Source organism: Bubalus kerabau, chromosome 5, assembly GCF_029407905.1.
Source record: "Bubalus kerabau isolate K-KA32 ecotype Philippines breed swamp buffalo chromosome 5, PCC_UOA_SB_1v2, whole genome shotgun sequence".
NCBI lineage: Eukaryota > Metazoa > Chordata > Mammalia > Artiodactyla > Bovidae > Bubalus > Bubalus kerabau.
This window is the reverse complement of record NC_073628.1, coordinates 117,096,821-117,120,655: the sequence shown is the minus strand read 5'-3', so window position 1 is coordinate 117,120,655 and position 23,835 is coordinate 117,096,821. Positions and strand designations below refer to the sequence as shown.

Below are 23,835 nucleotides of genomic sequence, written 5' to 3'. Positions count from 1 at the left end.
CTGCCAACACCTTAATTTTGGACTTCTGGTCTCCAGAACAGTGAGATGGGAAATCTGTTGCTCCAGAGCCGCCCAGTCTGCAGTGGGTTACTATGGCAGTCACTAGACACTAATGCACTGTGATGGGGAGAGAGGGGCGAGCCAGAGTGCTTCTGATGGGCTCTGGCTTTCCAAACACAACCACAGCCATACCTCCCACCCACATGTTCTTCCCACAACGTGACTTTGCCAATTTTCCCATTGAGTGTTGAGGTCTCTATACCCTCCCCTTGAACCTGAACAGGATTTTGTGACTTCTTTGACTAATTAGAGTATGGTGAAGGTGACATGGTGTGGCTTCCAAGGCTAGGGCACTTCTGCCCTTGTCTCTTGGGACACTTGCTCTGAGGGAAGCTAGCTTCCGTGTAAGTGGTCTTGCTGCCCTGAGGCCACCACTCTGTGAGGAAGCCCAATCTAACCCACACAGAGAGACCACATGGAGAGCCCCAGAGTCTACACAGAGAAAAAGATGCCTGACCCTCCACCCTGAGTTGCTCCAGTCCTGCACTGTTTTAATTCAGTCACTATTTGACTGCAACCGCAAGCCAAAACTGCCTACCCAAATCCCCAACCCACAGAAACTCTGAAAAATATTAATGGTAAAAACAATTGCTGTTGTTTTAAGCCACTAGGGCTTGGGATTTGTTACACAGCCTGCAGGGGTAACTGGAAGATGAAAGGACTTTGGAGAAAGGGAGCCCAAAGGGAAAGAGAGATGCAGAGATGCTACAGTGAGATCAAAGGCTAAAAGACGGCAAAAGTCCAAAGAAAGAGAGGTGCTGAAGGCATTTGAGGAAGGACAGTGGTGGCTTTTTCTCCAACAAGGGCAGTGCAGTCAAGTGGAAAACATCTGGGCTGGAAGACAAATGACCCCACACCCCTCCGGTGCTGCTGCCCACTGGCACTTTGAGCAAATGCCTTTCCCTCCCTGGAGAACGTTTTGTGAACTCATGGTGTGTGGAAGAACAGCTCACCCTGGAAATGTGGAGCTAAAGAGCAAGAATTGCACCCCCCCGCCACACACACATACCCGTGCATCAATTCTTGGGCCTCCAGGCACCCTCTGACTCTGAGGGGTTGTTCTCATGTAGACTCTGCTGCTGGAAGATGCACCGACCAGCCGAGACAAGTATCTGACCACTTGGCAATCACAGTAAATGAATCCAATGACACTCCAGTTTATGCACCCACAGGGATGCTTGACCTACACGTTAGGACAAAGACCCCAGACACGGGTGATGAAAACAAGATGTGACCACTCAGAGGGACCCTGCCCCAAAATGATCAACTGGCCTCCCTAGGGGATGGCTATTCCTCAGGGCCACAACTGCGAAACCAATCTCTCCTTAGGTTAAAAATAGAAGAGGAAAAACTAAGTATGTAGTGCCTTGGAAATAAGGAATGAGCCAGAAGAACTTGAAAGTAGTGGGAGAAGCAGAGGAGGCCAGCTCTCTGATGGGACAGCTCATGTGTACGACAGAGGAGCCTGGGCCAGGAAAGCCTTGCCTGACTTTCTGTCTGCTCTTTAAACCGCTTTCCTCCCTTTCCTCATACACTGTCCTTTAAGTATGATATATCTTGGTCTGTATGTGCTTAACAAGAAAATATATAATAAATAGAGTTTAAAAAACAAGATGAATAAGAAGAGAGCTGAACATATTTCTCATCCACTATTCTTAACTCAAATAGTAGCCTGCCAGGCTCCTCTGTCCATGGGATTCTCCAGGCAAGAATACTGAAGTAGGTTGCCATGCCCTCCTCCAGGGGATCTTCTCAACCCAGGGTTCAAACCCAGGTCTCCCACATTGCAGGTAGATTCTTTACTGTCTATGCTACCAGGGAAGCCCAAGAATACTGGAGTGGATAGTCTACTCCTTTTCCAGGGGAATTTCCTGACCCAGGAATTGAACCGGGGTCTCCTGCATTGCAGGTGGATTCTTTGCCAGCTGAGTTACAAAGGACAGCCAAGTAAAGACAATCCAAAGTCAAAAGACGATTGTGGTGATAGCACAGTTGTTTTTAATGTTTAATTAGGTTATCAAATATTTCATAGATTCCAATAGCTGAGCATCTGTCATCAACAAACATGAGCTAATGAAGCAAGAAGTCCAAAATGATCAAGAAATAATGTAATCTTGAGCCACTTGTAAAACAAAGGTACAAAATCATCCCTTTGTATTACATTTATATGATAACTCTCTTTATGTTATAAAATCCCCAAGGGATAAACAGAGATGCTGCTAGTGTGTTACTGGATGTCTCCTCACCACATCCTTGCCCTTGCCTCTGCCTTCTCCTCTTCATCCATACAGACATTTTTATTACATGTTAAGTGTCGGGCAAGGCTCTGGCAACACAAAAAGGCTATGACTATTAACATCTTTGATGAGACTACTGTGCAGTTGGAGAGACAAGACATTTATATAGATATAGTACCTGAATCACTTTAAGTGTCCATTTAAAATATGTTGAGTCCCTAACTATTCTAATTGTAAGAAGAAACCATTCCAGAAATAAAGCTGCTCTCTTCACAGTGCAATGCTGCTTAAAAGATGGTATGGAAATCGCCCATGGCAACCCTAAAAGCAAAATAAACACACACAAATGTGCTCTTATGCAACTCGGCTGGTGCCAGGAAAGAAACGAGGGGTGGGAGCGTCATCCATGGACGGAGGTGGGGACAGTGGAGCAAGGAATAGCCCTGGCACACTGAGAATGTCTGTACCTGTAACTGTGATGATTAAAGCTGGAGGCAAATGTCACAGTCAAGAAAGAGCAAAGGTCAAGTCTTATGTACACGTTTAAAGTCAGCTGTCAAAGTTGGGTCCGCCAACCTCAGAGCTGAGGTGTGTGGTCAGACAGGGTCGGTGAAGTGGGACAAATGAATATAGAACTGACGGTCAACCAGAAGACCAGTGGCTACACAGGGGCAGGATGAGGGGTAAGTGATGGTGAGGATTTTAAGAGGCTGGAAAGAGTAAGGAGGATCAAGGGAATCCTAATTCTCACAATGGGACTTCTGTTTATTCCCAGTGCAGATGTATAGAGAAAAGCACATATATAAAGGTGAGTTGAGCCCATCTACAATAAACCTATAGAGGAATGGTAGAAATTAGAACTGAATCCTCTTCTGGGACATACTATCATTTTTACATTAAAAGATGGCAGTTGGGTTCATGTTTCTGTATTTCCACTGATGGTGATAATGTCTGATTATTATTTTTCTTACTTTCCCATATAAGACAGAAGGACAGATCTGACAAGGTTTATTTCCTTGTAGATGCCCAACTACCAGGCGGAGCTGCCATAAGAACAGGGCACTTCTGCTTCCTCTTAGGCCAGGAAAGGTGTAAAATGATCCCACCATTCACAGGTTGTTGTAGAAACTTGCTGACTGTCCTCATGGAATGGTCCCACCTGTCTGTGGGGTCACAGTCATGGCACCCACAGCTTTTGCATAGTAAACATTTTCCTGAAAGAAGAGAAAAGCCTTTTATGATGTAGTGAGGTGCCCATCATTGGTGGAATTCAAGTGGAGGCTAGATGCTCAAGGCAAAGGCACTGGAGAAAACATTTCTGGCCTTGGATTGAAGGTTTCTCCCAGCCCTGAGGTTCTCTAATCTACCTGCAAACCACTGTTGACAAGTGGGATGTAAGGAAATGTGTCAGAAGAGCAGCCATATTTAGAGGAAATGTGACAAAGGATACTAGTGGTCAAGAACCTGCCTGCCAATGCAGGAGATGTAAGAGAGGTGGGTTCAATCCCTGGGTGGGGAAGATCCCCTGTAGGAGAGCAGGGCAACTCACTCCAGTATTCTTGCCTGGAGAATCCCATGCACAGAGGAGCCTGGCAGGCTACAGTCCATAGGATGGCAAAGAGTCAGACACGACTGAAGCAACTTAGCATGCACATTCTAAAAGATTCCATCAAAAGAGCCTGATACCTGACAGTCTTTAATTTAGAGCCAAAGAATTTTGTAGCTCCTATTTTTCTGCCATGTGTAGAAATGTACATAGATTACAAATGCGTAATCCTGTAATATCCGTGTCTGTTGCAGCTGTTATCAAGAGCTTTGAGTGCTAGGCTTGAGTCCATATGGGACAGAGGAGGCCATGGTTCCTAGAGAAGAGACAGTTGGAAAACAGCCATCTCCCATCAGTGATCTGGTGTAGAAAGGTAGATGACTTTGTTTTTCCCTGAAAGAAAAAGAGTTTGTAGTCAGATATGTGTGATTTTCCTTATAGCTCAAAAATAAATTATACAGTGCTCAGTAAACTCTGAGATTCAAGGGATTAGATCTGATAGACAGAATACCTGAAAAACTATGGACGGAGTTTCGGGATGTTGTACAGGAGGCAGTGATCAAGACCATCCCCAAGAAAAAGAAATGCAAAAAGGCAAACTGGTTGTCTGAGGAGGCCTTACAAATAGCTGTGAAAAGAAGAGAAGCAAAAGGCAAAGGAGAAAAGGAAAGATATAAGCATCTGAATGCAGAGTTTCAAAGAATAGCAAGAAGAGATAAGAAAGCTTTCCTCAGTGATCAATGCAAAGAAATAGAGGAACACAACATAATGGGAAAGACTAGAGATTTCTTCAAGAAAATCAGAGATACCAAAGGAACATTTCATGCAAAGGTGGGCACAATAAAGAACAGAAATGGTATGGAACTAACAGAAGCAAAAGATATTAAAAAGAGGTGGCAGGAATACACAGAAGAACTATACAAAAAAGATCTTCACGACCCAGATAATCATGATGGCGTGGTCACTCACCTAGAGCCAGATATCCTGGAATGTGAAGTCAAGTGGGCCTTAGGAAACATCACTATGAACAAAGCTAGTGGAGGTGATGGAATTCCAGTTGCGCTATTTCAAATCCTAAAAGATGATGCTGTGAAAGTGCTGCACTCAACATGCCAGCAAATTTGGAAAACTCAGCAGTGGCCACAGGACTGGAAAAGGTCAGTTTTCATTCCAGTCCCCAAGAAAGGCAATGCCAAAGAATGCTCAAACTACCACACAATTGCACTCATTTCACACGCTAGCAAAGTAATGCTCAAAATTCTCCAAGCCAGGCTTCAACAGTACGTGAATTGTAAACTTCCAGATATTCAAGCTGGATTTAGAAAAGGCAGAGGAACCAGAGTTCAAATTGCCAACATCCGTTGGATCATAGAAAAAGCAAGAGTTCCAGAAAAAAAACATTTACTTCTGCTTTATTGACTATGCCAAAGCCTTTGACTGTGTGGATCACAACAATCTGTAGAAATTTCCTAAAGAGATGGGAATACCAGGCCACCTGACCTGCCTCTTGAGAAACCTGTATGCAGGTCAAGAAGCAACAGTTAGAACTGGACATGGAACAACACACTGGTTCCAAATCGGGAAAGGAGTGTGTCAAGGCTGTATAATGTCCCCCTGCTTATTTAACTTATATGCAGAGTACATCATAAGAAATGGATGAAGCACAAGTTGGAATCAAGATTGCTGGGAGAAATATCAATAACCTCAGATATGCAGATGACACCACACTTACGGCAGAAAGCGAAGAAGAACTAAAGAGCCTCTTGATGAAAGTGAAAGAGGAGAGTGAAAAAGTTGGCTTAAAACCCAGCATTCAGAAAACTAAGATCATGGAATTTGGTACCATCACTTCATGGCAAATAGATGGGGAAACAGTGAGAGACTTTATTTGGGGGGGCTCCAAAATCACTGCAGATGGTGATTGCAGTCATGAAATTAAAAGACGCTTTCTCCTTGGAAGAAAAGCTATGATCAACCTAGACAGCATATGAAGAAGCAGAGACATTACTTTGCCAACAAAGATCCATTTAGTCAAAGCTATGGTTTTTCCAGTAGTCATGTATGGATGTTGTACTATAAAGAAAGCTGAGCGCTGAAGAATTGATGCTTTTGAACTGTGGTGTTGGAGAAGACTCTTGAGAGTCCCTTGGACTGCAAGAAGATCCAACCAGTCCATCCTAAAAGAAATCAGTCCTGAATATTCAGTGGAAGGACTGACGCTGAAGCTGAATCTCCAATACTTTGGCCACCTGATGGGAAGAACTGGCTTGTTGGAAAAGACCTGATGCTGGGCAAGATTGAAGGTAGGAGGAGAAGGGGATGACAGAGGATGAGATGGTTGGATGGCATCACCGACACAGTGGACATAAGATTGAGTAAGCTCCAGGAGTTGGTGATGGATGGGTAGGCTTGGCGTGATTCAGTCTACAGGGTCGCAACAAGTCAGAAACGACTGAGCGACTGAACTGAACTGAACTGAAACTCTGAGAAACATTTTTAGCCTACTCGGTCAAGATTCTCTTACTACTTGAGAAACTTCAACTCAAATTCACAAACTCCACAAGATAAAAGAGCAGGAAATCACAGTGCATATCATCCTTGAGAGAGGTGTATCATTATAAGAAAAGAAGAAAAAAATTTTTTTTGCTTCAGCGGTTATCACTTATTAGATTTGGGTTAGAACTATACTTTTGATAAAGAAAACAATGATCCATTAACTCTGAGTTAATTTTCTTGTACAGGGTTGGTGTTTCTTTTAACTAATAGCACACTTTGAACAGTATCACCTGAATTGGGTGATACTATGGCTATGAAGTACAGCCAAATTCCTGGCCCACAACTGGGTTCAAACCCATAATCCAGGGCTCATCAATATTATGCTCTTATCAACTTGAGCACCTAGTGAAGCCAGAGGTGGGAAATGACCTTTGCAAGACTAGACTGTAAGCTTTCTAACAGGGATTGTGTCTGTCTTTTGCATTGTGATAGCCCAGCATTTAATACAATCCCTAGAACACAGGAGGCATTTAATACATGTTTATGGAATGGATGAAGTTTTTCCCTGGGTACCAAGAACCTATATGTCTCATTTCTCCTTTCACTTTTTATTACCCTGAGTTCCATTTTCTAAAGGTATCTACTCTTCCACATTTCATGGGTTGAAAGATGAATTTAGAAGAAAAAGCAGGGATTTCCCTTGTGGTCCAGTGATTAAGAATCCACCTCTCAATGCAGGGAATGCAGATTCAATCTCTGGTCGGGAAACGAGATCCCACATGCCACGGGGCAACTAAGCCCAAGTGCTGCAACCAGAGAAAGTCTGGGTGCTGCAGCAAAGACCCAGTGCAGACCAAGAAAATTTAAAAAAAAGGAGAAGAAAAAGGACTTCCACGCGATTGTGACAGAATAATGTTTGTCAAGATGGGAAAAACAAAGGAAAAATCCTCTCAAAAGTCGGTAGTGTGGGATGATTTGAGAGATTAGCATTGAAACATGTATATTATGTGTAAAATAGATGACTAGTGTCAGTTAGATGCATGAAGCAGGGCACTCAAAGCAGGTGCTCTGGGACAACCCAGAGGGATGGGGTGGGAAGGGAGAGGGGAGGGGGGTTCAGGACTGGGGGGACACATGTGCACCCATGGCTGATTCATGTCGATGTATGGCAAAAACCACTACAATATTGTAAAGTAATTAGCCTCCAATTCAAATAAATTATTTTTAAAAGGTCAGTAGTAATTAACAATAATGAGATCATTTGGTAAAAGACAAATCAATGTCACCGTATCTTCTCTGAACCAACTGCACAAAGGACAGTCCACCCGGACAGGAACTGTACCACTTTGCTGACATCAGGCACCACTTAGGAAACAGACCACTCTCTTTGCAAGCATCATCCATAGTATGTGTTCCCTATATGCTGAGGGAGGTGTTTCGGGTCCTATGGTACAAAATGAGGCCAAACCCAGTTCTAAATGGAGCTTGGAGTGGCAGGTGCAGAAAATAAAACTCTGCAGCTGTGGAGAGACAGTCTGTCATCCCCAGGATCCTTCCACGTGCCTCTTACCTCGGGGCCTCTTTCGCCAGACTAGGATGCCAACTCCAGCCAGGGCAATGGAGAGGACAATGAACCCAACAGCTTTCATCACCAGAAGTATAGTTTCCGATTCTGAAAGTAAGCAAATAAGGGAGGAAAAAATCCACATGTCCTCCTGCTCTTCTATGTTATCTTTTGGGGACTTTTTTCCTGTGATCATCAAGAAGCCCAGTACTACTTTTCTTACTGTGACTTCTTCACTGCTCTGTGGAAAATAATCTGAAACAGGAACAGCTGTTCCCAAAGTATGGTCTGAATGCCCGAGGTGTCCTCAAGACCCAATCAGAGAGTCAATGAGATCTAAGTCATGATTCCCCGCCCCCCTTTTTTAAATCTCAATCTCTCACATGGGCACAGGGTAATTTTCTAGAGGCCACACAATATGAGATGACATTATCACTCTGACAGCAAATAGAATGCTATGTTTTCTAGTGTTTACTTAAAAAATTTTTTTCTTTAATTTGCAATACAGTAAATAGAAATAGATATAACTTACATAAACAAAAGCTCTTTGGGGTCCTCAATAATTTTTTGAGTATAAAGGAGCCCTGGTACCAAAAAGTTGAGAGAACCTCTGATTTAACAGACCTATTCTAAAGCACGCAGTGATCCATGGTTCATGCTCACCACCTTTCCTCAGTCTCACTCCCCAGACAGCCACAACCCCAGCCTTACCCTGGAAACCCTGAAGAACCATGTGGACTCCGCCATGCTCCACGTGACAGGAGTAAATGTCACCATTCTGAGAATCCAGCTCAACAGACACCCAAGTCTGATAGGTCCCATCCCCACTGGGAAGAATGCCTCCATAATCAGTGTCTTGGACAATTTCTTCCCCGTTTTTCATCCAGTTAATGGAAATTTCTGGGGGATAAAAGCCATAAGCTCTGCAGTAAAGAGTTGTAATCCCTGGGAAAGTTTCTTTGTGATTGACTCTGACTTTGGGGGGCTCTAGAAAAAAAAGAAGTTCAAGTTAAAATAGAAGTATCTTATGTACTGAGTGCACAATACTAGAAAGCAGCAACTGCATTTCCCAATTTTGTTCATTGCAGGAAACATATAAAAATAAGAATGACCCAGAACCCAGGTTCACCAATAACAAATTCATTGATCTAAAGCCAGTTTGAGCAGATTTCTGTTACCTGAAACCATTAAAATGAAAATGAGTATTCAGCTAGTGAGTGGGAGAATTGAAACAAACTCCAGTCAACTGCCTCCAAAACCGATGTGCTTGAACAGAGAGTCCATATTCATACCTGTAGTCCAGGTGCCTCCCCAAGGGGCTGCCATAGCTCTGGAAAGCCCCACCATTAAACATCACTCCTGTGGGAAAAGGCACATTGTGTCTGGGAGTTTCCCACAGCATGATACAGACATAATTCATTTTGAATAATGAGATCATGCATGAAAAGTTCTTTGTTAACTAAAAGTTGACCAATTGAATCATATCTTTGATGTATAAGAGGAGTTTTTTCTGAAAGGAATCTTATCCTAATCTCTTAAGGTAAGCAAAGACCCTCTGTGTGTCTTTTTTCTAATTTCAGATTTTTACTCATCCTGGTGTTGTAGGATCTCTTGGTTACTACAAAGCTTGAAGAATTGCATTACCTCACAAAGTACTGGGCAGGGGGTGCCAAAAAGTTCATTCAGGAAAACCCAGATGAACTTTTTGGCCAACCCAATATTACCCAACTTATCATTAACAGGAGATGGGAGGATTTATCTCACTGAATCCCCCAAAAGGAAGCGTCCCTGGACATACTCCACTCAAAACAAGTAGAATTGCTGAGTGTTGTTAAAATGCTGATAAAAAGGTAACTAGGGAAAGTTTTCATGAGGGAGTTACAGGTCACTGTAGCCCAACTAACAAAACAGACTTCAGAAAAGGATGGCTAAAAGCTAAATTAGAGGACTGTTACGTATGAAACCGCTAGTTCTGAGGATGTGGGGACAAGGAGTTCCCCCTCCTCTTTACCTGTTCTTTGTAAGGCATCTTTCCCATATTCCAGGAATCTCTTTAACCAAGCAATGCATTCTTCTTCCAGCCAATTCTTCTGATATTGTAACTCATGCCGATTGGCCTCCCATGCCCGCCTGATGATGTCAGCCACATTATCCATGGCCATCCAGGACAGGGTATCTTTATTGAAGATAAGGAAATCCTGTCCATCATACGCATATTGGAGAAATCCCGTGGTGCTTCCATCCTCCAGTAACTCACAGCCGATCATTCTCTGGTAAGTGTGAAACCCTGGAAGACACATAAATGGCAGGAAGGGAGGGGTTGACATGGGGATGTAAAGGTGGGTACCCGGATGATCTGACTAGGGGCATGGCTGGAAGCATCTTCTACCCCAGAATACATTACTGCACAGGCCTAGCATGGCATCACTGAGTCTCCAGAAAGTTCCTGTGATATAAGCCCACCTATACATAGGTATCTACAGAGTACCTACTGCATGTCAAAGGAGTATGATAATTCCTGCCTTGTGGAGTTACCCTATATTGGGAACAACTAACTGATAAACTTTTTACTGCAATGGAGGAGGGAGAGATACCCAGGAGCCAGAAATATCCCCGGGGAAAGTTAATGTAGTAAGTCATTGCCCATAAGCAAGCACCTCATTAGGCCTGGAAATAAGACACGCAACGGCTAGATTTAGGAGGAGATGCAGGTCAGCAGCCTGAATGAGGATGGGACAGGGACATGGGGGCACATGGGGTCCTGGGGAAGAAACAGACAATGTGGAAGAGGCACAGGACAGATGGCAGGCACTGAACCCCAGCAACAAGATTGCCTGAGCTTTGCCAAAAGAATGCAGCTCAGCTCACAGCCACTGTCAGCCCAGGGGCCTCTACCGGGTTGGGGGCTAGGGATGGAACGTGCTCATCCCTGCTGCCTTCACCACCTGAGTGATTGTAGTGACGCTGCAGCTGCTTCAGTTCCACCTTGAATGCCTGCTGCCAGCCCCGCAGCAGCTGTGTGTACCTCTCCCAGTGATCAGGCGCCAGGTTTTCCTCCATCCACAGGGCCCGTGGCTCCTTCAGCTGGGAGACACTGTTGTACATGGTGATGGGATGAGAATCCACATACCCGGCTGAAATAAATTCAGGGATCCCATAGCCAGGCTCTGAAATGCCCAGGCGAAAATATCTCAGAGAGTGAGTCCCTGCAAGAGAGGCAGAGAAGTCAAATATTTAGGGTCACGGCTGATCCAGATCCATAAGTTGCTAGATTCCGTCTAAACCTCATGATAGTCCTCCGTGTTCATTTGCACCCATTCCTTCAGGGACCCAGCTGCTACTTCCTCTTATGGAATCACAGAACGCCAGGAACTTAGACCTGGAAAGGACTTCAGAGCTTTAGCCAAGACTTGGAGCCTGTTTTGTTCAGGTTGGAAACCTCAGGTTGAACATTTTTACACATAACTCAACTTGTAGGTGAAGTAAAGTGCTCTGGTCTTTGGGGGAGGGGCCCAGGGCCACTCACTGGCCCCTCCAGGGAGATCTATCCCTGAGGGATTCTGAGGGTTTGAAAACCCTGACAACCAACCCCCAGGTTTCACCAGCAGAGGCTCTAGGGTGATAAATGAGGGCCCCTATCTCACTGCTGTGCATGCACATGCACGTGTACACACACACACACACACACACACACACACACACCGGGTTGGTTAGTCTACTCAACAGACCCACAGTGAGACCCTACATAAAGACTCAGGCCTCCCAAGGAAAATTTTTAATTTTTCCTTAAAAAATTTAATTTTCAAATTTTAAAAAGCAGAATGCTTTGTCTATTATATCAAACCAACTCTGAAAACCATTTTCCTATTCTTTCTCTACTTTTTTCTTCTAGCCAAACCTCACTGTAAGAATTGTCATAGTCCCTGATGGTCAAAAGCCGGCTAAGATGAAACAAAACTACGTGACTTTCTCTGCTGCTTTTGCACTGAACTTCTCTCGTGTCAACCAGGAAGCTCCGCGTCCGGTGGAGACAGCGCAGTCTGGAAGGAATGGGATGGTGTTATAATGGGGTCAGTGCAGGGCGTGGGCCTTCAGGGAAGACTTTCTAGAGAAGATACATCTTAGGGGAGATCCTGGGATGGGGAGGAGGTGAGCAGGCAATGAGGCTGAGCAGGGACATAGGAGAGAGGACAGATAGTAGGAGCAGAACAGAAAACAATTTGTACAGACAGAGGCTAGGAGAGCGGGGTTCACTGCGGGAACCAGTGGCCTAGGATGCTGGAGCTCAGCAAGCATCACATAGGAGAGGCGAAATGACACCTAAGAGGTAAGCAGAGCCGAGGCCAAGGAAACCAAGGTCCTCCATGTCCTGCCAAAGAGCTGGCGGGGAGAAAAGACACAGCACGGTAGCTTTCTTCCCAGGCTCTGCTCACTGTTGTCTGGAAATGCCCATCTCTAGGCCTTTTATCTTGTTACCTCCTGCCATCCTGACCCATCAACATCCTCCCCAGTCAGCAAAACGCATCTCTAAAGACAGCCCCCAAGACCAGCCCTGACATTTGCAAGGCTGTTTCAAGAGATCAGAGGAGGCCCACATGGCAGAGGCCCAAATATCTTACAGGGATAAATCAAGCTAACGAACTGTTTAGTATGTTCTACCCTCCCTACCTTGACAAATATCCTGTCATATGACCTCAAAGCCCAAGTTCAAATTCAAAAATCTGACCTGGTGGTGGCGCAGAGAAAGCTAGCCTCCATCCTCCAGCCCCTGGGCCTTAGCCTGAGACCCACCTCCTTCTCTACCTTCCCCAAGTCCCCCCAGCTCTGCTAAGGGCCTGGTGCTCTCTCATTCAGGCTCCATCTATAAACACTGCCTCTTTGCCACCTCTTGGACTTAGCAGAGGCCTTACCGGCAGCATAGTCCATCCTTAGGAGGATGGACCAAAGGAAGAGGCCCGTGTAAATTCAAGCAGCCCTGAATCATCTGGGCAGAGAGCTGCAGGTTCCAGATACCTGTGGTGAGGTGCAGACCCAGGGCAAGCACCTCCGCTTGGCCTCATGGACACTTGCTCTGTGGGGAAGGATGTGGATAAGGGAGTTGTTGGAGCAGGGCCCTCTAAAAGGTGGAGCCACATCCACGGCTTCTCTTGTATGTGTCTAAGACCTGCCCTAGACACCATTTCCCCCAGTTTTTTCCAGGTAGCTTATCCCACTGTTGTCCCCTTTGTGAAGGCTCAGATCTTCAGGCACGGCCTTGGTTGCTGTGGAGAACCTCAGATGGGGGTCAGGGTGACCCCCAGGTTGAATGCCACTTAATGAAGTTTACTCCTTCCTCTTCATTTTAAATATATGTTTAAGAAAAAAGTCAAATTAAAAAAAAAAAACAGTTCACAAAATGGTTGGGTTCATTTTTGTGCATGCACATCTGGCTATAACTTTTTCTAAAGCTGTTTATGAAAGAATCCATACTGTGCAGACTGTCTTTTAGAACAGGCCTCCCCAAGGCCAGGGAACCCTCACCTCAATCCCAGGGATGGGGAAGCCTGGTGGGCTGCCATCTATGGGGTCACACAGAGTCGGACATGACTGAAGCGACTTAGCAGCAGCAGCAGCAGGATTCCCTGAGGCCGAACCAGGCCTACTCAGCCCCGGCCCCTTCCAACCAATTGCACCAGTTCTGTAACCTGCAGGATCCTCCAGTTTTCTTTCTTTCTTTCTCAGTTTTCTTTCTCTCTGCTCCTCCAGCTGGGGTGGGAGCAGGTTTTGGCAGCACCCATGTCCCATGGGCCCCCTCCCTGGAGGTAGTATCCTGCATGTCAGCTGTGGTGCTGAGCAAGATGGAGGCTGTTCTCCCCCAGGCCTGGGCAGAGCATAAAGGCCCCATGGTCCCTCCGTACTGCTCTGACCTTTTATTCCCCACCCCTCTCCCTTCCCATGGCGATGGGGGCTGGAATGGGGAGGCAACCCAGTGAAAACCTCTGAGACTGGACATAAGACCATCACAAAAGTGTTGCTTCTTATGAAAACAAGAGTGAGGATAAAGCAGAGGCATAAACTCTATCCCCGAAACAATAGTTCCATATTCTGCCTTCTATTTTCTTATCTTTGTTCACTGTCTACCCACTTCTCAGTCCTAAGATACTTAAGAACTGGGATTTAGCTTCTTCCTTCTGTATTTCCTATAAGGCCTAGCACAGGGAGCCTAGCGCATGGTTGGAACTTAAATATTCGTAGGTATTTGTAAATTGTTTGCAAAACACTATTTTTATGCTTCAAAATAATTAATTATGCTGGAATGAATGTGAATCAATTTAACTTCAAACTTATGCTTTATTTTAAAAACATTTTTGGCCTCACCACATGGGTATCTTAGTTCCCTGACCAGGGGTCCAACCCAGGACCCCAGCAGTGAGAGCTCCAAGTCCTAACCACTGGACTTAAACTTTAAAATAGAAATTTTAATAAAATTAAATTAAATTTTAGTTTTATAAAATTAAATTATAATTCCCAGGGAATTCCCAGGAACTTATACTTTAAAAAATACTTTTCATAAGGCGCAAGCTGGTGAATGGGAAGCAGAGCTGAAATCTAATTTACATCCAGCCTAGAGTCTGCAAAAGGTGTAATATGGTGGAATCTGCAACCGATTTTGCAAACGGTTCTATTTCTCCACATCTGGAAAGGTTTTGTGGTTCCTCCGCAGATTATGCAATTGCTCAAAGATGGAGGCAAAAGAAGAGCAAGTCATGAACATTTTCTCACACTTTCTTAGTCTCCATCTGCATACTCAACAAACATGTGAGTACCTTCTCTGTGCTAGGCGCTGTTCTGGACTCTGAACGCATCACATACAAAACAGGTAAAAATGTCTGCCCTTCTGGAACCTGCATCCTAATGGGAGGACACAAGGAAGGCAGACAATATAAAATAAATACATATAACCCGTCATTTAAAAAGTGCAGTGGATAAAAATAAAGGTGCAAAGAGGACTAAACAATGTAATTCTAAACAGCGGAAGTTAGGGAAAGCTGGTCTGAGAAGACTTTGAACAAGTGCCTTCAGGGAACAAGGGAACCAGGCAGATGTCTGGGGACTGCGGTCCAGGCAGGGGGATTTTGTACAAAGGCCCCAAGGAAAGGTCAACCTGGCACATTCCGGAAAAAGCAGTGAGGCCTGGGGCTGGAGCTGAGGGGGTGAGGGGAAAAGAAATAGGTAGAAATTGCTTCCACACTTCCGATAGCAAAAAACCTCATAGAAATCAAATCCCAGACAAAGAATGAGAGAGAGGGAGGAAGAAGGATTTTAAAAAGAGACTATGTCATTGACATATAGAACTTCCCTCGGAAACTGGGTTTCCTTCTATGACATCTGGGGTCTGCGTGCCTAGTAGATGCCAACAAACAAATAAAAAAAATAGTATTACCAACTTGGGGTATTACTGCTCATTGGGGTTATTTATTCTAAATGAGTATCACTGACATCATCTCTATACATAATATCTACAATCCATGTAATTTCACTTTCTTACAAAAATGTAACTTTATAAAGATTTGCGTAATCCAGAGTTTAGAGGTCAACAGAGAGACACATGGCCTGTTGCCAGCTGTCCAAGGACAGTGGAATGCCCTTTTCTCCAACCTCCGAGTCTTGTTCCTGGTTTTGGAGCAGTTTTTCTCCACCAGCCAGCCCTGACTTCACAGGGTGCTCTGCCCCTAAAGGCTGGCCTCCATCTGCCAGTCGCCTGCCCATTCAGCCTCGTGCAGTCAAGCTATGGCTCTGCTCCAGGACATCACAGCCTTGTCCCCTTCCTCTGCCATGCACCCAGTTACCCATCTGGCGTATCCATAGGTATGAGCCATGCTTGCTCCTTACTTGGGCTTCTAAAATGTTACCTCAGCTGTGATGGGAAGTTGGTTGACAGATGTTAAGTCAGTAACTCAGAACAGAAAAAACAGGAGAAAATTCATGGTACCCTTTCTCTCATGATACATTAGATCTTGTGATAGGTTATATTCCTATGGATATGCTGTCCGGATGATTAGATTTCCATATAACTATGAAGGTTGAATCATTTGAAAAGACCTCTATTGGACTAGTTTTGATCTACCAAAATGGCAATTTCATATGATTCATTCTGACCTTCTGATTCTTTCTTCTTGTTACAATAATTACAAAATTGGGTTTTTCTCTCCCTTTCCATGAACAGATTATCAACATCAATCCACTTAGTGGACTGAAATCTACAATTTTGAATTTGGTCTTCTGTCTAGGCCAGTCAAGCTGCTTCTCAAAGAGGCAGCTCTGTCCCAACAGCCTCTAGATGTTGCTGAAAAGACATTGCTGATAGACGTTGCTGAAAAGCCTGAACAACACAACTGAAGAGCAATCAGACCAAATATAGTGGTGACTTTACATCCTAAATTATGTTCCTTTTAGCCTGTAGATGAACTAGCTGGACCATTTTGACAAAAGGCTGTGGAAATGACAATAACTGCTAACGTATTTTCAGATAGTCATCCATGAGGGCAATTGATATTTGAGTTTCTACCATGTAAGAGGAATTGTGAGGCAATGTCAGGAAGGGAAAGACAGATCAGACACCCATTCTTTTCCTCCAGGAATTTACAGTATTATTGCAGAGCCAAAGTGAAAATGAAAGTGAAAGGTGCTCAGTCATGTCCAACTCTTTGCAACCCCATGGACTATGCAGTCCATGGAATTCTCCAAGCCAGAATACTGGAGTGGATAGCCCTTCCCTTCTCCAGGGGATCTTCCCAACCCAGGGATTGAACCCAGGTCTCCCACATTGCAGGCAGATTCTTTACCAGCTGAGCCGTCAGGGAAGCCCACTGGAGAGCCAAAGAATGTGACAAAAATAAATACAACACAGGGACATATGGCAGCAAGCAGTAAGTGCCACAAAAGAGGCACCAATGGAATGTTCCAGCAACTAGGAGAGACATCCTGCTCTTCCATGAATGGATCCAGAAATGCCACAAGGAGGAGATGGAAAACCCACTATGAAGTTAGGCCTTCCATGCATCATGGAGCACAGCGAAATCTGAATCATAACCCTCAGAACCACGCTTATTTCTTGAGTGCAAACCATGTGACAGCTACCATGCTAAGTCTTGGATAAACATGAATTATATTTACTTCTCAGTGCAACCTTTTGTGTGTGTGTGTGTGTGCTCAGTCACTCAGTTGTGCCCAATTCTTTGTGACCCCATGGACTGTAGCCCACCAGGGTCCACTGTCTATGGAATTCTCCAGGCAAGAATACTGGAGTGGGTAGCCAGTCCATTCTCCAGGGGATCTTCTCAACCCAGGGATTGAAACAGGGCCTCCTGCATTGCAGGCAGATTCTTTAGCATCTGAGCCACCTGAGAAGCCCTGCAACCCTTTGAGGTAGATCTTAAAATTCCCAGGGCTTCCCCAGTGGCTCAGAGAGTGAAGAATCCGTGTGCAATGTGGGAAACCCGGATTTGATTCCTGGATTGGAAGATCCCCTGGAGAAGGGAATGGCTACCCACTCCAGTATTCTCGCCTGGAGAATCCCATGGATAGAGGAGCCTGGTGGGCTACAGTCTATGGGGTTGCAAAGAGTTGGACACAACTGACTGACTAACACTTTTCACTTTCTTAAAATTCCCATTTCACAGATAGGAATGGGTTCAGGGAGATGAAGAAAATTGTCCAAGATCATCCTTAGAATCCATAAGTAGAGGGCCCAAGAATTTCCCTCTGACCTGTCAAGCAGGAAGCCTCTCTGCCTTAGACTGCCCAGCTGTTCAGAAGCAGAGGCCCTTCCCCATCCCAGGCTCTGTTTCAGGCTCCTTGCCAGGCTCACCATTGCTCTCTCCCGCCCTCTTGTGTCAAGGATGACTCACTAATCCCAGATTTTCCTGTTCAGGGGAACCAGACTTGAGACCTTCCTACAACTGGCTGTGAGTCCTGACTGGATGACCAGTTCAACAAAGCCCCAATTATTTGTTGGCCCTCCCAAATGGCCCTATGTCTTAACACAGTCAAAATGATTATGATTCCTGGGAACTACTCTCTGGAATTTCAGGCATCGTGGGAATGAGAGGGAGAAGTGGAGGGTGATATTTTTAGTTAAGAGGGCCTTTGGACACTAGTCCAACTACGCAGTGATGTGGGTGGCTCTATATACTTCAAGAACTGCCAGTCTCTCCTAACAACTCCTCTCACTACAGAAACTTGTTGAGGGCCAGGAAGTGCTGAATGTGGCGGTTTGACTTTTAAGTTACTCTTTTAAGGCTACCCTTTGGAGGTTACCAGTGTCCCTTTTAAATTTTATGCTTTTCTGAACTTCCAGTAGGCACAGTCCTAACTGCTAGGAATACAGCAATTAACACATCAATGTCCCAGCTATCTGAACTCCTTTCTAGAAGGAAGACTGGCAGTAGCTAAGTGTATAACACAAGATCAGCTGCTGACAAGGGTTTTGAAGAGAAATAAAGCAGGGAAAGGAAATATACACAAAAATAAACAAATTTTTTTAAAATGGAGAAAAAGATAATGAAAAAAGAGAAAATTTAAAAAGAGAAAAACTAATTTAAAAAAAGAAAAAAAAAAAGGAAAATAGAATGTGAAGAGGGATGATCTTATAGGTAGAGGGACCAGAAAAGGCTGTCTGAGCAGGTGGCACTTGAGCAGAGATTTGAATGGAGAAAGGAAGCCAGCTTAGGAGAACCTTCCAGACAGAACAACAAGCCGAAGTCCTCCAGAAAGTTGCCCATTCCATGTGTTTGAGGAATAGCAAGGTCTACTGTGAGCCATGTAGACCTTCAGAGAATGAATGAATGAGCCCTGATGGTTTTTTCCCCCAGTACTCTCTGTATACGATGATGACCACAGGTCTCCTATTTCCCAGAAGAATTACAATTTTATGAATTTTATTCTTATAAAATGATTCATTGAAGTTGTAACAAAATGTGATTTGGTACTCATACTCTTGAAAGGTTTTCCATAATAAATATAAACTTGGCCATCAGAAAGAATGTCCTTTATCATCTGTCTCAATTTGGGTTTCATAAAGCAAGTATTTAAAAAGTCATGTGTTTTCTCTTTAACCTAGGCCCCTTCCTTTGAGACCTTGGGAATCCTCTAGTGAGAGGATGACCAAGGTCAATGGGTTTTAGTAAGAATAGACAAATATTCCCACTAGTCAGAAGAAAATCTACAAATTAGTTGAATTTCTCGGATTTAGACAGATTCAATGTCAATTAAGAAGAAGAGGGCCTTAGGGGAGTAAAACAGTATCTTGGAGAAATTTCTACTGCATGTACCTTGGCAACAGCTCCATGGAAACAGACTGGAGTCTAATATGGTCTATAGCAAGTGCCCATATTTTCTCATGTTAACTCTTGGAACTCAAGGTCATTTCTTAGCAGATAATTTGCAAGCCTGTCTCTTAACACTAGCCCAGTTGACAATTCCTGGGACTTATCTATCATCAGTCCTTATCTGTGGAGGACTTCATGAAGCAGATTGATATAGCATATTGAAATATCCATAGAGTTATGAATAACGTCAAGAGACTGACCTTGGTGTTTTTCAGGATCAACCATACAAACCACATATGGCTCTGCTGGAGAGATCCCATGCCTGCCCCACCTGATTACACCCACCCCTCACCAGCTCACAGTTTCCCACAGGCTAGAAACCTCTTTCTTTTTCATGCAAATTCTGCAACCAGAATAAACCACAGTCATGAATTTAGTCATTATTGCTGCCCAAGTTCTCTATGGCAATTCTCTCTAACCCTAACCCCAACCTTTTTAGCACCACAGATTGGTTCCCTGTAAGACAACTTTTCCACAGCCTGGGTAATGACGAGGGGTGGGGGACGGTTTCAGGATGATTCTCATAAAAACCTAGATCCCTCCCATGCATAGTTCGCAGCAGGTTCTTGAGTGTTCCTATGAGAATCTAATGCTGCCGCTGATCTGACAGGAGGTGAGCTCAGGTGGTAATTCAAGCTATGGGGAGCAGCTATAAATATGGATGAAGCTTTGCTTGCTTGCTCACCTGCCTGCCGCTTACCTTGGCCCCAGAAGTTGGGGACCCCTGCTCTATGGCATACAGTCGGATCACTTCAATTTCTTAGAAACATCACCTTGGAACATAAAACCCAGGAGGTATTTATTAAGTGCCTATTGGTCACTAGAACATACAAGGGAAACAAGAAAAATGAGATCTCTCTCCCTGCTTTAAGGAGAGCCTTGACTGAGAGATTTTGGTAGATAGAAAACTATAAAACTGGGAGCAGGAGCTATGGGAGTACAAAGGCAAGAGCAGGTTACTGAAGGCTATGGAGTCAATGAGAACACCACACTGGAAGTGATGCTGGAGTGATCTTAACATTGCTCTGTGATCTCAAACACTCTGGTATCTCCTCCCTGCATTTCCACCTCTAGAAGCTCCCACTCAGGGCCAGCATTTGGTCCAAATATCAACAAGACTAAGTCCTTTTTCATAACCCCATCTCCCTTCCCTGTTAGCACTCCTCAATGCTCAGCGTGCTCAGTCAGGGTTCTGGCAGGTAATAGCCTTCACTCTAGATGAGTCACATGAAGAAACTTCAGTGGAGGGACTCTACACAGAGCTGTGAGCAAGGTTACAGGAACAAATGAGGGATGTTAGGGAACCCAGAAGCTAGCAGTTATAAGAAGCCCTTACCAGCCCTAGTGTTGTAGCGATTAGAGGAGCAAATAGTGTTCCTGAAGCCCAGTGGTAGCTAGAACCATGAAAAAGGGGCTATTCATGGAAAACTACATTGTGGAGGGACACAGCTATTATACTACCAGAGGCACTAGAGAAAGAGGGAAAAGAAGAAGGTAATACCTCAACCTCGCTTCGCTCTCTGATTGCTTTCCCTCGGCGTCTCCTATTGGGTGAACCCAAACAGAAATCAGCCTGTGAGAGAGACCGGGTGATGTCGCCTGTAGCACTCAACCCCCCCGGAACACAACACGGGGCCAAGAAGGATGCGGTGGAGGGAGCCAAGAGAAGGAGAGCCAGCACAAGGTGACCTTCCCTGCCCTTCGTAGGCAACTGGTTCTATTTCTCATCCTGTCAGTTATCAAAGTGTCGAGCATCCACATCCAGAGACGCTACAATTTTGTGGGAAAGCCCGGGACTGTGGGCGGGAAGACCTGCATGTGCTTCAGACTCTGTTCATTATGTGAGCTGAGTCCACCTCTCTAGGCCTGGATCTCCTCATCGGGAAATGGGAATATTGTCTCAGCCACAAGGGTTAGTTAGACCAACACATAAAAGATTATATTTAGGGGATATTGTGGTCATATTATTGGAGAGTTCTTTGAGAATCAAATACAGGCAATATATAGGCTTTTTACCTTCTAGAAATATCACTCCCGCCCTCTTTTTATCCTCTCTTACTTTCACCTTCAATCTTTCCCATTTCTGACTTGAATGGTAGGACTTTTCTATAGAAGTTTCTATAGAATTAGGACCTATGTCTATCTTGTCCATGGTCATGTTCCCAAAAGTGCCATCACATAGTAGGCCATCAAGAAACACACAGATGTTTTGAAAGAGCTCCTTCCCATCATGCTCATGCATCGTTGTCTATGATGGTAGCCCAGATGTTGTCCAGCAACCCCCTGGGAGTGCTGAACTCTAGCTGAGAAAGCAGTTGCTTAGAGCAGAGAAGCCTGTTGCTTCCAGCCCACCAGTCTTCTTGTGTATTGGGGGCAACAGAAAGCAACTGCTTCCCTAGTAACACAGGTTCCCCGTACAATGAAAACGTTTTTCTACTCAGTGGATAACTCTTACACTCAGTACACAAGTTCAGAACCATGGTTTTATCTTTCTGGGATCTTGTGTCACAGGTAGGGCTTGTGGTGAGGAGGATAAACAAATAAATGTGAACAATGGATCTGCTCTACTCTTCAACGCACCTGAAACCCTGACCACATCCTCATGACACTCACCAAGCTAGTAGGGAGGGAAAACAAAAGTAAAAGAAAAGACATGAGCAGAAAAGAAAGGGAACAACATTCAGAAAGGAAATAGGAAGTGAGGAAGTTACCCAGAGGGTTTTTCCAGAATGGCTTTCAACCCCTCAGAAAAGGTGGGTAACATCAAGATCCTACACACACGAACTGGAAAACTGTACAGCTTTCTAGTTCATCACTCCAACAAGTCCTGGGTTGAATAAACACACTTTTCTGCCCCTGGCTTCTTCATTTCACCAGGAGTTTTAGGAAGGCAAACTGTTTCCCAGAGGCTCCCTCAGCTGGGGAGTTTAGAGTAAAGAGAACTTGGGGTACTCACGAGCATCGCCGAGCTTCATCATTAATACAATGATGAGAGGCAATAGGAGCATCATCAGCCCCTCTAAAATCCTTCTCTTCTGATTCTTTTAACAAAAACACTGATAGGTCCCTGTTGATCTTTCAAGAACCTGTACTGTATCGGCTCTCTCCGTTTTTTGGTGATTCAGCAACTGTGACATTCAAGGTCTCTCTCCCAGTCAAAACAGTGGAAATGTTGGTGTCATCAGTTGCTAGGTAGCATAGAGAGCAAGAGAAAACTAAAGCACCGCCTTCCCCACTGACCTTTAACCCTTTGTTGGTCTGAGACACTGATTGCTCCTTTGCTGTTCCTATCTTGGTCCTGTTACCAACTTCTAAATATTTATGGAGCACAGCTATAAGAAAGACACAGGGAACACAAAGATGAATCAGTTCTGGTCCCCCAGGGAGCTCAAAAGAAAAAGAAGCCTTTGTTTATTCCCTGGAGCTTAGGTTTCACCCAAGGTCCATGAGAAAGATTCACACAAAGTTCCCAGGACTTGCTCTGGCTTCCTATAATGCTGCAGTCCACATGTCTGATATAATACGTATCCCCTAGACTATCTTGTCATTTTTAGCTTACATCTATCTTCCATGCTGCTCTAGCACCCCCAGCCCAATAGCTCAAAAATGCTCATTGAATAAAGGAGACCTGGGGCTTAAAGAAGATTCTGAGGGGCAGCTGGCTTGGCTTCCTAGATTAGCAAACCTCAGCACAAAGCCACAGCTACATGGTCATCAGGAGAACACAATGACTTGGGAAACAGAAGTGTAAGCTTGTTCAGGGAGTTGGAGGACAGGCCCAGACAGGAGAGAGGATGTAGAGGTGAGCAGGAGAGATGAGGGGAGGCAAGGCCACCAGGCAGGCCGGCTTGAGCTTCTGCTCAGGGACCTGGGATGTTTGCATCCTAGCTACTTGATGTGCAGGATCCCAAATTGTGTTGAGGCTCAGTTTCCTCGATTTATCTATTTTGCTTTGAAAACTTTTTCTTTTGTATTGGGGTACAGCTGATTAACAAGCTATGTTGTGATAGTTTCAGGTAAACAATGAAGGGACTCAGCCATACGTATTCATGTATCCATTCTCCCCCAAACTCCCCTCCCACCCCAGACTGCCACATAACATTTAGCAGAGTGCCCTGTGCTATATGGCACACCCTTTTTGGTCATCCATTTTAAATATAGCAGTGTATACATGTCCATCCCAAACTTCCTAACTATCCCTTCTCCCCATCCCTCCCTACCAGCATCAGTCTTCTCAACTTTAAAAGAAAATCCTGGCATATATTTCACAAGGCTTGTTGAAGATTTAGATGAGGTTATGTTTACAGCATACAAGGTAGATAGTAGAACATACCAGTTTCCTTCTGCGGTAGGTGGAATAATACCCCCTTCCTCACCCCAAAGATACCCATATTCTAATTTCTAGAACCGGTGAATATACTACCTAGTGTGGCAAAAGGGACTTAGCAGATAAAATCAAGTTTAAAATATTGAGATGGGGAGATTATCCAGGATTATCTGGTGGGTCCAATCTCAAGGGTTTTATAAAATTGAGACAGTCTCTAGAACTGGAAAGAGAAGGAA

At 44.5% G+C, this 23,835-nt stretch overlaps 1 protein-coding gene across 1 annotated transcript; it reads right to left on the bottom strand.

Annotated features, from left to right (window-relative positions):
- Nucleotides 1-2,051: 2,051 nt before the first annotated feature.
- Nucleotides 2,052-22,382, bottom strand: LOC129654049 (major histocompatibility complex class I-related gene protein). The gene is made up of 6 exons (XM_055583653.1): nucleotides 22,229-22,382; nucleotides 10,849-11,109; nucleotides 9,915-10,190; nucleotides 8,615-8,890; nucleotides 7,910-8,011; nucleotides 2,052-4,236 (listed from the first exon to the last, which is right to left on the bottom strand). Exons 1-6 carry the CDS (start codon nucleotides 22,281-22,283, stop codon nucleotides 4,196-4,198), a joined length of 1,011 nt encoding a protein of 336 aa, XP_055439628.1. The 5' UTR covers nucleotides 22,284-22,382; the 3' UTR covers nucleotides 2,052-4,195.
- Between the last annotated feature and the right edge of the window lie 1,453 nt (nucleotides 22,383-23,835).